The sequence below is a fragment of the Mastigoproctus giganteus genome, chromosome 1 (genome assembly GCF_048544385.1).
Source record: "Mastigoproctus giganteus isolate SK-2022 chromosome 1, ASM4854438v1, whole genome shotgun sequence".
Lineage (NCBI taxonomy): Eukaryota > Metazoa > Arthropoda > Arachnida > Uropygi > Thelyphonidae > Mastigoproctus > Mastigoproctus giganteus.
Window position 1 is genome coordinate 64,290,926 of NC_143575.1, and position 14,551 is coordinate 64,305,476.

A 14,551-nucleotide genomic window follows, 5' to 3' on the forward strand; every position below is an offset into this window, starting at 1 on the left:
TTTGTGTACAGTTAATTATGATAATGATTAGTATGAAGTACAGTCACTCCTCGTATAACACGTGTTTACACTACACGAATTTGATCATACACGATTTATAAATAGGGGAACAATATCTTATATAACACGAACCGAATTCGCTTATGCACGATTCGCCTTTGTGTTTACAAGAAATGGTAGTCGAACGCAGAATCACCCCAACCGAACACAGCACGATAGGAATGAAGAGAAGATTCTGAAAATGTATTTGTGTTTTATATCAGTGAAGGAGAAACACATTTCACAATAATAACGTAAAAATCAACACAATTCCAGCTATCGGTATAATCGCAAATGCAATTAGATCGAGTTTACTACCAGTTTATAGCAGATTCCACTAGCAGAAACGCAACTGGAAATTGTTTTTATTGTTTTATGGTAGTAACCCTTAGAAATGTGCTTTAGTAAAATGTGAGGTGTTAATAGTGTATCTCTGCCTTTACGGTGTTGTTTAGTCAGTTGCTACATGCGCGCAGCTTTGTTTATGTGTATCAAGCATGCCTCCTTGTTTTGTAATTGTGCTTTATTCCCTAAAAATGAGTAAAATACTTAATTAAAAGGTGTGAAAAGGAAGCATCCTGGTGAAGACACTGCAGATTCAGAGAGAAAAAGAAAAGCAATATCGATAAACAGAGGCGGACTGGCTCAAAAATTCTTACCCGGGAAAATTTATAGTGGCCTCATACTATGGTTTATGGCCAAAATCACAACGGCCTCCGGCCCACCGGGGTTCCCCCGGTAAGGCTTATGGCCAGTCCGCCTCTGTCGATAGAGAAAAAAATATGAAATTGTGAAACGCTTTGAGCGAAATGGAAGACCATGTGATATTGAATGTGCTACAGACCTAAATGAGGCAACGCCGAGAATTACAAAGAATGCAGAGAAAATAAAAACAACTTTCATAGCAGGAACAACTCAAAGTGTAATTAAAATCCATTAGATTAAGACACAAAGAATTGGAAGAAATGGAACGGCTGTCATCTGTTTGGATAGAAAATCAAACAAAAACAAGTTTGCTTACGATAAAAGCAAAGGCATTAGAAATATTTTATTACGTAATAGTCGTAATAAAATACTTACGTATTTTTTATTTATTGTGTTTGGTAATGTTTTGGTTACAAATGTGTGTTCAATCTTGGGTGGTCGGCACCTAACCCTATTTTTCCCATAGGGCCTGTTGTTTATATTGCACGATTTTGCATTGCATGAGGGTTTCTAGGAACACAAATATTACGCTATACGAAGACTGACTGTATATGGTATGTAATTATACAAAATATTGAGTGTCTTGTGTAAAAGCAAAATTTCTGATAACATCAGTTTTATTATTATTAGACATATGGTGCAAGGAAGTCTGAGGCCTATGCTGACCAGCCAAAAAAAATTTCTGAATTACCCTGAGAGAGAGAGAGAGAGAGAGAGAGAGAGAGAGAGAGAGAGAGAGAGAGAGGACTCTGGGTGTGCCAAACCCATACTTACCAGATATGAGCCCCTGGGTTTTGGTGAAACAAATAATGTAACATTTTAATAGTATCACTATTTTTTAATACTTTCATATTTTTAAAAGGTAATGCTATTTTCATAGTAATCTGAATATAAAAAATTTGTATATCTAAATGTATTCATTTTAGGAATGGAGTCAAGAATTACTGTTGAAAAAGCTAAAACAGCAGTAAAGGCATCTCTTAAAGATTTTGTAGTGTCAGATCCTTCTCCTCAAGCAATTTATCCAAAGGTATGTCAGAAATTCATTAATAATATTACTCTTGCTTTTCATTTTATATTGGTCTATAACAGTGTTTTGCACTGTTTTAAATAACAAGGCTCACCTCTGAATCATAACCCAGAGGCCCTGGGTGGGAAGATTAGTGACCCTCCCCTAGGAGCAAATTACATTAAAAAAATTTTAAGCTACTCCTGGTGCTACAATTTTATCAATCTTAAAAATGCAATAAAAGTTATCTGTCATCTGATTATCTAGGAAATCCAATTAATTGACATCTGGTGAATCAGCCAGCACTATACATTTATTATCTTTAGTCCTCTCCAAAGCCATTTTCAATGCCGCCTGGGTGCAGAGCGGTTCAATCTGGTCTGTGCTATATGAGTAATTTTCTGTCAGGATCTGTTGCTGGGAATCTGTGACTGGCTGTTCATCTGTTGGGAATACTGCATTTAAGATACTTTTTACAGATGCTTCCCAGGTTTGATTTTGAGTATGATCAGGCGTAATGGTAGTATAAATAATTTCCCCTCTGGGATGTTTACTTCTCACAATTCTATAGACACCTGAAGATATGCATTCTCTGCAGTAGATACCAGATTTCTCCCCAAGGCAGTTTTTGTTTTCTCTGATTTTCTTGATATATTAATTTCTAAAGGCTTTGTAAGCCTAGGGCGACTACTTCTGTACGTGGTTGGGGAGGGGGGGACAGGAAGCACAAATGCACTGAAAGGTTTTTCTGATGGACCCTTTTCCTTAGATCATGAAGTTCCTGACACCACTAAGGCACATCGTTTTTCTTCGGTTGTCTCCTATTCATGGATGCATTTCATTTCACGTGTTTAGGGTGGCCCCCTAGTTATATTTTTGATGTCCTCATCTGGGTTTAAGTGATTAGTATTAACAATGGCCACATGGTGCAAGGAAGCCTATGGCTTATCCTGCACCAACCAAAAAAAGAAGAAAATAATAATAATAAGAAGAATAATTAATAAAAGAAAAGGAAATAGATAACCTGTGGATTTCCCTCCTCCTATCGGAGGAGGGAAATCCACACAAAAATCAGCGGGTAACTATCCCGCTGACTTTTGAATTTCCCCAAACTGTCAGCCTCTAAAACTCATGAAGCTAACGTATTCCAGTAATTTATAATTTGCTGGCTAAAATAAAACTTCCTGCAATCTGGTCTAAACATCACTGTAACTTGAATTTATGGCCACTAGTTCTAGAATAATTTATAACTGTAAAAATTTTGTCCTTATTCGTTTTACTTATGCATCTCAAAGTCTTAAACACCTCAATCAAGTCTCCTCTAAAGTGCGTAGTTTTCAAGCTCTGCAACTCACATATTTGAAGTCTTTCCTCATATGGACACCCTTTTGCCGTTCTCACCAGGCGAGTTACCCGTCTGTGGACCCTTTCAAGAAGCTGAGTGGCTTTCTCAATGTCATACTTGAACAGTGTTCCAAGTGTTGTCTACCAATAACATTATATATTGGGATTATGATTTCCTTATCTCTACTAGAAAATGTTCGATATATCATCAATAGGACACCATGAGCTTTCCTTGCAACCTGTCTACAATGCTTGGAGAACTTCATGCCTGACTGTATTGTAACACCCAAGTTCCTTTCCTCCACTACATGCTTTAGTTCAACTCCACCTTCTATAAGTTATTTTGAGGTTACTGTTTCACAGGTGTAATACCTTACACTTTGCTGGATTAAAGCATAGCTGCCATTTTTCTGATCATCCTTGAAGTCTATCTAAGACACCGTGAAGAAGCTCTGCGTTGTGGTGATCATTAACTACTTTACCAATCTTTACCTTTACATCATCTGCACATTTAAACATCATGCCCTCTATCCCTTCATCAGTGTCATTTATGAAAATCAAAAACAGCAGTCCTAACACTGAACCTTGGGGAACCCTACTTCTTACATCAACCCAATCTTGAGGTATAACCATTTATCACAACCCTCTGCCCTGGAGCCATTCAGGTATCTATCTAAGGATTTTCTCTGCGATTCCACCTGTTCCAGCATTTTGTGGACAAATGTTATTAGTGGAGTTCTCCAGGGTTTGGTTTGGGCCCATTGTTGTTTTGTCTATTTATCAATGATATTGATGAAGGTATATCAGGTTTAATGTCCAAGTTTGCAAATGATACAAAGGTTGTCAGTGTTTTTAAAGACAGTATTTTACTCCAACTGGATCAAGATAATTTGGGAAAATGGGCTGAGAAGTGGCAACTGAAGTTTAACATTGACAAATACAAAGTATTGCCTGTGGGTAGCAATAATCGAAGAGAAACATACCAACTGTGTGATACTACACTCAGGAAAGTGAAAAAGATCCGGGGGTAATTGTGCAGTCAAATATGAAGTTTGCTGAGCAATGCAGATGGGCTGCCAGGACAGGTCATGGAGTCTTGTCAATGATATATAGGAATTTTGCTAGCAGGGACAGGGAGGTGATTATCCCGTTATACAAGGCAATGGTCAGGCCATACCTGTGTACAGGTCTGGTGGCCTTATTTTAGGAAGGATGTAGAGTTGCTAGAATGAGTACATGGAAGGGCAACAAGATTGGTGAGGGGAATAAAGGGGTGCTCTTAACCAGAAAGGCTTAAGTTCTGCAAATTGCAGCACCTGGAGAGTAGTTACCTGCGAGGTGATCTGATTGAGGTGTATAAGGCCTTGAATGGGTTGAGAAAGTGGAATGCTGATGGGATTATTCCTCTTGCTCAGAGCTCAGACTAAGAACCTGAGGGGCCACAGTTATAAATTGAGATAAGATGGTTGTAGAATAGATGTGCGGAAATTTTCCTTTAGCCAGCAGGTAGTTGATTGGGGGAACAGGCTTCCATCTTTTTTTGTAGAAGCTAATAGCCTAAATAAATCTAAGGCTGAGCTGGACAGGCATTTGGAACAAGTATCAAGTATAGGGATGAAATGGGAGGGTTTTTTTTTTTTTTTTTGCTGATGCTGCATAAGCTTGCTTTCTTCCATTGTATGCGTCTACTAAAACTAATGCTAATGCTATCCCTGTCAAAATAGCTAACCAGATTTGTTAAACATGATTTTTCCTTTAGAAAACCATTCTGAGTATTCAGATTTGTTAAACTTGATTTTTCCTTTAGAAAACCATTCTGAGTATTCTTCAGAATACCATTTCTATCTAAGTGATCCTGAATTCCACCCTTGATCATTGCGTCCATGATTTTTCCTACTACTGAAGTTCGACTGACCAGTTGGTAATTTCCCACTTCACTCTTAGAACTGCCCTTATATATTGGAGAAACATTGGTACTTTTACAATCCAGTGGAATCACTCCTTAGTCCAGTGATGCTCTCATAATTTGCCTCAGTGGTTCCATAGTCACTTGCTGCCTCTCTTAAGATTTTAGGATATATGCCATGAACCCCAGTAGCCTTACTTGCTTGTTTGTTTGTTTGTTATTTGGTTTTTAGGAGCATTAGCAACTAAGGCCATATTGCTCCGTGAATATGCGGTGGTCATTCCCTGACCTTTCCGCATCCTCCGTATTTGGTGGTGACGGGCTCGAACCCCGGTCTAATCAAGAAGCGTGTGCTACGCACTGCTGCTCCTTCCCACCTGGCTACGGAGGCGCCAGCCTTACTTGCCTGTAAGCTCGAAAGTTTTTTCTTTAAATAATCATGTGAAATTTCAATATCATTTAAAAGAATGTCTCTAAAGCCTCAGCAAATATATACCATTTAGTCTTTATTGTTACATATCTTTTTTCTATGTCTGTATAGATGGGTGAGATGAATACACTTGACACACCAAGGAAAAAGTAATAGCCCTGTCATCAGAGGTGATCCGTACGTTGTTTACCTGCCACTCGGTAAACTTATGTGCAACTGAACGTGTGGCCAATTTAATGTCAATAGTGCTTTCCCCGTAATTGAACTATAGGTTGGTAAATTGTTAGGCTGGTTCAGCACGAGAAGATAACTATGCATTCCTTCAAGGTTTGACCATTGTGAGTACCAGATCTATCGTCAGCATGGCTGTGACACATAGGCAATCTGCAGTTAGAATCTGTGCCCAGTACTATTTTACCACTGGGTAGAAGGGTAGTGGCATTTTGTAGGTACTGGACATAGGGGTTCATGGATGGCCTGGCCTGAAATACATAGCAATAACATGTATGGAGCCTAAAGCACTGAAAATGAGTATGAGGTATCTGTAGAGGATTCAACTACTCTAAAAGTTACAGTTGATTATCACACCCTACCCATGTGAGTCTCCAGCTCTTGGAGCAGCATAACATCTATGCTTTCCTCTTTAGAAATGAGCCTTAGCTGGTTTGCCACACCTCGAGCCCGCTGCTCATTCCATTGCAGAAATTTTAGAGCATACCCCATCTGTATTATGGTATCTGGCCATAATCTATTCTAGATTGTATCTGTTTCCTAGATTTCAAATACATTGGGCATTTTGGATCTCTAACTGAATGATTAAGAGCCTAAGCTGGTGGACTTACAGTTGGCTCACTTTTATTGCAGATTTTTATTACAACATTTATTGTAGTCCTGCCATATTATGGCACATCGACCACATGTACTCTGTTTCTGGGTTGAATGCGTGGGAAGTATGGACAAATCTTAGATACCAGAAACACTTCAGTACTGACACATGGTCCCTGAACCTATGAATCCCCATCCAACATATGGGGACCAGTGTGATAGTAATGCCTCCTAATTTTTTTTCTTTCAAATGTGGCACTGTAGATTGTTTCACCATTTCACTGAGTGGTCATTATAGAGTTCCCTAGTTTCACCATACTTGGTGGCGCTCTGATTGGCCTCATGAGTGCAACACACGGATAGTTCAAAATAGTGGATGTTACAGAGTTATACATATCAAGCAAAGAGTGGCAAATCTTACCAAGGAAGAAGTGATGCCTATCGAAATCCATACACGTGTCAAACGTTTTTATGGTGATATTACTGTAGATACGAGTACATTTACCCAATGTAAGGCACTTACATTGGGTAAAACACTTTAAGAGTGGGAAAAGTGACATTGTTGACAAGCCCAGAAGTGGCCAACTAGTAATGCCAGTGACAACAAGATCTGCATCGACATGCTGATCAAAGAGCACCACCGGATCAGAATGCACAAATTGTACAATGCAGTAGGTATAGGGAAACCTACTGTGATAACCATCATAAATGAACTTGGCTACAACAAGGTTTGTGCTTGATGGGTCCCAAAAATGCTGACAAATGAGCACAAAGAAGCCCTGAAAGTCAGCTGTAGCTGTACGGAACTTCTCCAGTTCTACGAGAGTGAAGGAGAGGTTTTTCTTTCACAGGTGATGAAACCTGCGACCATTATGACCCTGAAACAAAGAGACAGTTGATGAAGTGGCACCATTGAAATTCACCACATAAGAAGAAGTTCAAAAGACTGCCTTCTGTCGGTAAAGTCTTGGCAACAGTGTTTTAGGACAAAGATGCAAAGATGGGGGTCTTGCTTTTGCAAGAGCACTTTTGCAAGAAGTGCAAAAGCAAGAGCACTTGCTTTTGCACTTCTTGGAGTGTGGCCTCACAATCAACTCAGATTGATATGTGAAAATGTTGAAAAAGTTGAAAGCCTCATCCGTAGAGTTCGAACAGACAGAAACCCTAAGGAGGTTCTTCTCCATGACAGTGTGATCCCACACCAGTCTGCATGTGATGAAGGTAATTGCAAAACTAAGTTGCACTGTTCTTTCTCACCCTTCTCATAGCCCAGATCTTATGCCTACTGACTATTACCTCTTTGGCCCAGTGAAAGATGTACTGTGTGGAACTAATTCCACACAATGCATCTCCACACAGTGCACCCAGATGCACTGTGTGGAGCTGATGATGATTAGCTCAAGCACAGTGTTTGCGAAGCCCTCCAGAACAAGAGTAAGGACTTTTACAGGATTGGAATACAGTGTCTGACTCAGAGATGGTGGAAGTGCATAGAAAATGATGATCACTTTGTGGAAAAATAACAGCGTGTTTATTAATAATTGAAGATTAATTGATGTAAAAGCATAGTTGTAGAAATTCAATTTTCTGAGGGAAAAAAATAGGAGGCATCACTTTTGTACTGCTCCTCGTAGATTCTGTCTTATTATTGTTTGAATAGACCCCATGCATGTGGGAATAATTCAACTACCTAGTTAACGTGGTATGGTATCGTGACTTGCTGTGAAATTTTGAACTGAACTCTAGTTTGAAGTTTTCTTCAGGACACATGCCCTATATATTTCTCTGAATTTGATATAGATAACTGAGGAAAACCTCATAGATGAGTTTTCCTCGTTTATCTGTATCAAAAATAATTATTGAAGGTCCCTTCCTCCTTGGTAGTTTTGCTCTGAGAACCAGAATTTTTATCCCTGTATTGTTAATTGTAACATCTAAGTCAGCTTGAGAGGGTGTTTCAATAATAACACATGGGGACCTGGTTTTTCTTATTCCCGTGATTTTCAGGGTTTTCATATCATGTTTTATGTTCTTTGTAACTTCTGCCTTGAGTTCCTCCCTGTTAGAGTGAGTACCTTCCCCAATGGTCTTAGTTGTACTAAGTTTTGTGCCTTGTTTAGGGGCAACCTGGTCCCTTTTCTTTTAGCATAGGTCTCCTTGGCAGTAGTCCTCAGTGCCTATAAGTAAGAGCGGAGGACACTGTTGCATTTCTGTATTTTCCCACTCTTTAGTTTTTGTGGCATCTAGTTTGTTTTACAGTACCCAGTTTTTAATGTGCAGGTCTTGCACTACCCTTTCCAGCCTGGTCCAATATTTCAAAATGTCTGTATGGATTGCTGCTGCGTTCTTACTTTGCATTGTCATTTATTCCTCGAATTGGGGCCCCAGGTGCCAAGCATTATAGTGATAAAGCGATTCTCAGTGATTTCTAGAACGTTTTTCTCGAAGCTACAGTTTTGTTCATTTATAAAAGTTTCTTTTGCGTTCTCATTAAATAATAGTAAACTTAGTCTTACGATCTGTAACTAAGTTTCAGAAAGCCAAATCACCTTTCTTTTTTCAATTTAACTAATATACTAAGTTTTACACCGCTTGGTCACTCCAGCGGCACTGCTCCTGCCTCCCCATGGCAGGGCTGGTAACCTGGGAGAAGAAATCCACTCTCCCGGGGCTGAAAGGAAGAAAGATGGATAACAATACGTTTCCACCTTTAGAGCCCCCGAGCTCAAAACTACCGACAAATCACGCCGATGATGACTTTTCTCAACCCAAGAGGTAAAACAAATCCTCAAGAAGAGATACCAGCATTCCTCATACTGCACTCTGTATCAGACCAGCCTTTGAGTAAATTGTCCCCATTCCTTGTGCAGAAATGCTTAGAGGCTGTTGCAGTTTCACCAAAATCAGTGGCGCCTCCGTAGCCAGGTGGGCAGGAGCAGCAGTGCGTAGCACACGCTTCTTGATTAGACCGGGGTTCGAGCCCGTGACCACCAAATACGGAGGATGCGGAAAGGTCAGGGAATGACCACCGCAGATCCCCGGAGCAATATGGCCTTAGTTGCTAATGCTCCTAAACTCCAAATAACAAACAAACAAACCAAAATCAGTAAGACTCCAGTCTGGCGATCTTCTGGTAGAGACCATGAAATCCCACCATTCTGCAAAGTTATTATATCTGAAAACTTTCGGCAGACATCCATTAAACGTCACTCTCCATGCCACCCTAAATTCCTCTATGGGACCAATTGCAGAATGGGATTTATTAACCGTATCAGTGGAGGAAATAGTCAAAGAGCTACGAGAACAAAGAGTCATCCAAGCCAGGAGAATCATGACTCGTAAAGATTATTCTTGGTATTCTTGTTCCAACAAGGAGCATAATCCTCACTTTTAGCTCTCCCATCGTACCAACATCTGTCAAAGCAGGCTATCTCCATTGCCGTGTCCAACCTTACATCCCAAACCCAATCAGGTGCTATAAGTACCAAAAATATGGACACTCCCCGACTGCATGTAGAGGTGAGGCAATATGTCCTAACTGCGGATAAAGGGGACAACCAATCTGATTGCAATGCTACCACTTCTCATTGCCCAAATTGTAAAGGTAATTACCCAGCTTTCTCCAAAATATGCGAACTATGGAAGCAAGGGAAAAAATTATACAGAAACATAAAGGGGAGAACAAAGTCACTTATTCAGAGGCGAGAAGAGAAATAATCAAAATGGAGCCAAAGCGTATGTATGCTACAGCTGCTAAACAGGTCCAATCAGTAAGTATCCAAAGAGATGTTACAGTTCCTCCTAATACATCTATCGTGAATTGGGCACGATCCATGCTCACTTCTCCTTCACATCAAACAACTGAACAAGCCAGCAATACTCCAATTTCCATTCCAGCCGATGTGCCTTCAGCAGTGAAACAAAAAGCTACAGAAACCTCAATGGTGCAACCATAGATTTCAACGGAAATGGATATTGATCAGCAGAATAATTCAGATGATGGAATTTTAGAACTTCACGCAACTGATGAGATGGACATCTCATCAGTTGCATGATGAGATGACACGAAACATCCTTTCTTTCATAAGAAAGACAAAGTAAAAATAGAGAGGTATAAACAAGCCACAGTCAAAAAGCAGTCACAACTAACAAGAACGCATAATGGAAAGAAACCTTCGGTGGAATTGTATAGGCTTTCATAATTAAAATAAACGACTTGCATGATCTCATCAACCACTATGACCCAGCAGGTATATCCCTGCAAGAAACCTATTTAAATCCACAAGTGTGTCCTACCATTAAAAATTATACCATGTTCAGAAGAGATAGAAGTGTAGACTTGCCGGCCTGTGGAGGCGTGGCAGTTGTTGTTAGAAATAATATTCCATCCAAACATGTTGCTCTTCAGACTCCTTTTGAGGTAGTGGCAGTGCGTGCAGAAATTGGCATGACTATTTTAATAGCATCTATATATATTCCTCTAAATTTCTCATTCTCCTCAGAAAATCTAGAAAATCTAATAGACCAGCTTCCACCTCCTTTCTATTTGCTCGGAGACTTCAATGCTCATTTGCTGTAGGGATCTCCAATAATCAACAAACGAGGCAAACTAATATAAACTCTTCTTGATGTTTGTCAACTTACCGTTTTGAACACTGGTGAGCCTACATATATTCATTTTTCTACAGGATCCATAAGTGCAATAGACCTTTCAATCTGCTCTCCCTCCATATGTACAAATACGGAGTGGTCTGTTCTTGAAAATCCACTAAATAGTGATCATCTACCAATTCTCTGCAAGCTGCAAACACGGGTAAACTCCTTTTTACCAGGTCGCTCCAATTGAAAATTTCGTAGGCACACTGGAATGAATACGCTTCAAATGTTCAGTTAGATGATGAAATAATCGAACTTCAGCCCGTAGATTGTCACACAACATATAACTAATCAAATATTACAAACTGCCAACTCTACAATACCAAAATCCTTGCCTGGGAAACACAATCACAGTAATTCCTGGTGGAATCCGGATTGTACATACGCTAAAGAGGAAAAAAATAGGGCTTAGGGCTTGGAATTTGTTTCGCAAATTCTCCAAAACCAGTAACCTAATTAGTTTTAAAAGAATGAAAGCCAAGTTCCTCCAAATAAGAAGGAAAGCAAAAAAAGATGCACGGATTAGCTTTTCCTCTACTATTAACAAGGACATAGATATCAGACTCATCTGGAGGAAAATACAAACACTTAATGGCAAATATGTGCAGTCCCCGGCTTCAATATTAAACTGGAAACGAAAGGAGTTGTCCTCTCCGGCAGAAATTGCAAATGCCTTAGCCGAATCATTTGCCAGTACATCAGGCGTATCCACCTACAACCTAATCTTTCAGCAAATTAAAGAATCATCAGAACAGCATAAGATCAATTTCTCTACTAGAGTTTCACACCTGTACAACCAGCCATTTACATTAACAGAACTTTTAGGAGCACTCAATAAAACATCCAGTAGTGCTGCTGGTCCAGATGGGATCTACTATGTCATGATAAGCCAACTAAACAACAGAACAAAAAGAGCATTGTTAAAATATTACAATCGAATATTTCTAGAAAATACTTGCCCAAACTCCTGCCGTCACTCAATTATACTAGCCTTTCCAAAGCCAGGAAAGGATCGCAGCTTTCCACATAATTACAGGCCGATTTCGCTGACCATCTGTTTAGGCAAAGTCCTGGAAAAAATGGTTCACAGACGGTTAACGGGGTTCCTGGAAATAACAACTTGCTAAATAGCAATCAGTACAGGTTTCGAAAGAACCAGTCCACGTTAGATGTAATGATAAAAGCAGAAACTAACATCCGAAATGCTTTCATAAGGGGATAACATCTGGTCATGATCAATCTTGATATTGAGAAAGCCTTTGATAACACCTGGCAATATGGTGTACTTCAAGATCTTCAATCTTTTGGCTTGAGAGGTCATTTACTGCACTTCATACAAAACTTACTATGCCACAGAACATTTCAGGTTAGATACATTTTATCAGTTTATCCAAATCATTTGAACAAGAGGAGGGTGTTCCTCGGGGGTCCATTCTTAGTCCGACGTTATTTGCAATAAGAATTACAAACATGACACAGGATGTACCGAATACAATAGAATCGTACATGTTCGCTGACGACCTCATTGTTTCTTGTCAATCCCAAACCATGAACACCATTGAATCATGGGCATTGTGGAATAGCTAAAATTGAATCATGAGCATTGTGGAATAGCTATTCCCTATCAGAAAATAAATCTAGTGCAATCCATTTTTGTAAAAAACACAAACTCCACTCAGATCCAGAAATATTTTTAATAAACAACCTAATTCCTGTCACTAACAATTTTCGTCTGTTGGGGTTATATTTAGATAATAAACTAATTTTGCTTCCCATATTGCTTTCCTTCGAACTACATGCCTTAAAAAACTGAACATCCTAAGATGTTCAGTTTTTTAAGACATGTAGTTCTGTCGTGGGGTGCTGACAGAAGCTGTCTCCTTCATCTCTATAGAGCTTTACTAAGACCATGCTTAGATTAGGGATCACCTATGACTCCACTAGAAAAAGTTCGCTATTATGTCTGAACACCGTACAGCATAGTGCCCTTAGGATAGCTGTGGGAGCCTTCAGAACATCTCCGGTCCACAGTCTGTATATTGAGGCAAATGGAACCCCCTTTGCATCTCAGGAGAAAATCCTTATTGTGTAATTATGCAGCAAAAATTAAAAGCATACCATCCTACCCCCAGCTGGCAATACTTGTTTGATCCTCAATATTAGCATTAGCATTAGCATTAGTAGAGGCATATGATGCAAGAAAGCAAGCTTATTCAGCATCAGCCAAAAAAAAAAAAAAAAAAAACCCTCTCCCATTTCACCCCTCCGTTCGTTCGAAATACCTGTCCAGTTGAGCTTTAAATTTGTTTAGGCTATCAACTTCAACAACAAGTGATGGAAGTCGGTTCCACCAACCAACCACCCGCTGGCCAAAGGCAAATTTCCGCACATCTATCCGACATCCGTCCTTCCTCAATTTGAATTTATGCCCTCTGAGGTGATTATTCTGAGAAAGATGAAGAATCCCATTGGCATTGAGCATGCTCAAACCATTCAAAGCCTTATACACCTCTATCAGATCACCTCGCCGGTGCCTAGTCTCCAGACTCTGTAATTTGCAAAACTTAAGCCTTTCTTCGTAAGAGCAACCCTTTGTTCCATTAACTAATCTTGTTGCCCTTCTCTGTACCCGTTCCAGCAGCTCTACATCCTTCTTGAAATGAGGCCTCCAGACCTGTATACAGTACTTAAGATGTGGCCTAACCATTGCCTTATACAAGGGAATAATCACCTCCTTATCCCTGCTAGAAAAATTCCTGTATATCATTGACAAGACACCATGAGCTACTCTTGCAGCTCGTCTGCACTGCTCAGAGAACTTCATATCTGCCTGCACAATTACCCCCAGGTCCTTTTCATTCTCCACCACTGTCAGTGTAGTACCGCAGAGTTGATACATTGCTCTGGGGTTACTGTTACCCATATGTAGTACTTTACATTTGTCAATGTTAAACTTCATTTGCCACCTCTCAGCCCATCTGTTCAACCTTTCCAGATCCTGTTGCAGCAGCATAGCGTCAGTAGTGTCCTTAACGACCCTGCCAACCTTTGTATCATCTGCAAACTTAGACATTAAACTTGATATCCCATCATCAATATCATTCATAAACACCGAAAACAACAATGGACCCAACACTGAACCTTGAGGAACTCCACTAATAACATTAGTCCACGTTGAGCAGTGTCCATTGATTACCACTCTCTGTCTTCTGCCACTCAACCATCCCCTTATCCATAGCAGCAATTTGCCTCCAATGCCACACTGCTCCAATTTGTGCAGCAGTCTTCCATGTGCAACAGTATCAAAAGCCTTTCTAAGATCCAAATATATAATATCAAAGTTATTCCCTGCATCCAGTTCTTTTGTGACTACATCATAGTATCCAATCAGATTGGTCAGGCAAGACCTGCCCTTAACAAAACCATGCTGCGTCTGAGCTATAACTGAATTCTTGTCTAGATGATCCTGCAGTGCTTCTTTAACCAGTGCCTCCATTAATTTACCTGGAACAGAAGTTAAACTAACAGGTCTATAATTACTTGTGTCAGCCTTTGATCCTCCTTTGTGAATTGGGGTTACATTTGCACATCTCCAGTCTATGGGTACCTCCCCTGAGTCCAAAGAAGCTCTCATAAT

The 14,551-nt window shown here is 39.9% G+C and overlaps 1 protein-coding gene across 4 annotated transcripts in view; it reads left to right on the forward strand.

The window, feature by feature from the left end:
• Positions 1-14,551, forward strand: part of Vps13 (vacuolar protein sorting 13C) — a 1,645,987-nt gene that overhangs the window by 691,764 nt on the left and 939,672 nt on the right. For all 4 annotated transcript variants that reach the window (XM_090373229.1, XM_090373247.1, XM_090373239.1 and 1 more), the window contains exon 28: positions 1,671-1,774. In XM_090373229.1, the coding sequence (XP_090229355.1) occupies positions 1,671-1,774 (104 nt within the window). The remainder of the gene's footprint in view (positions 1-1,670; positions 1,775-14,551) is intronic.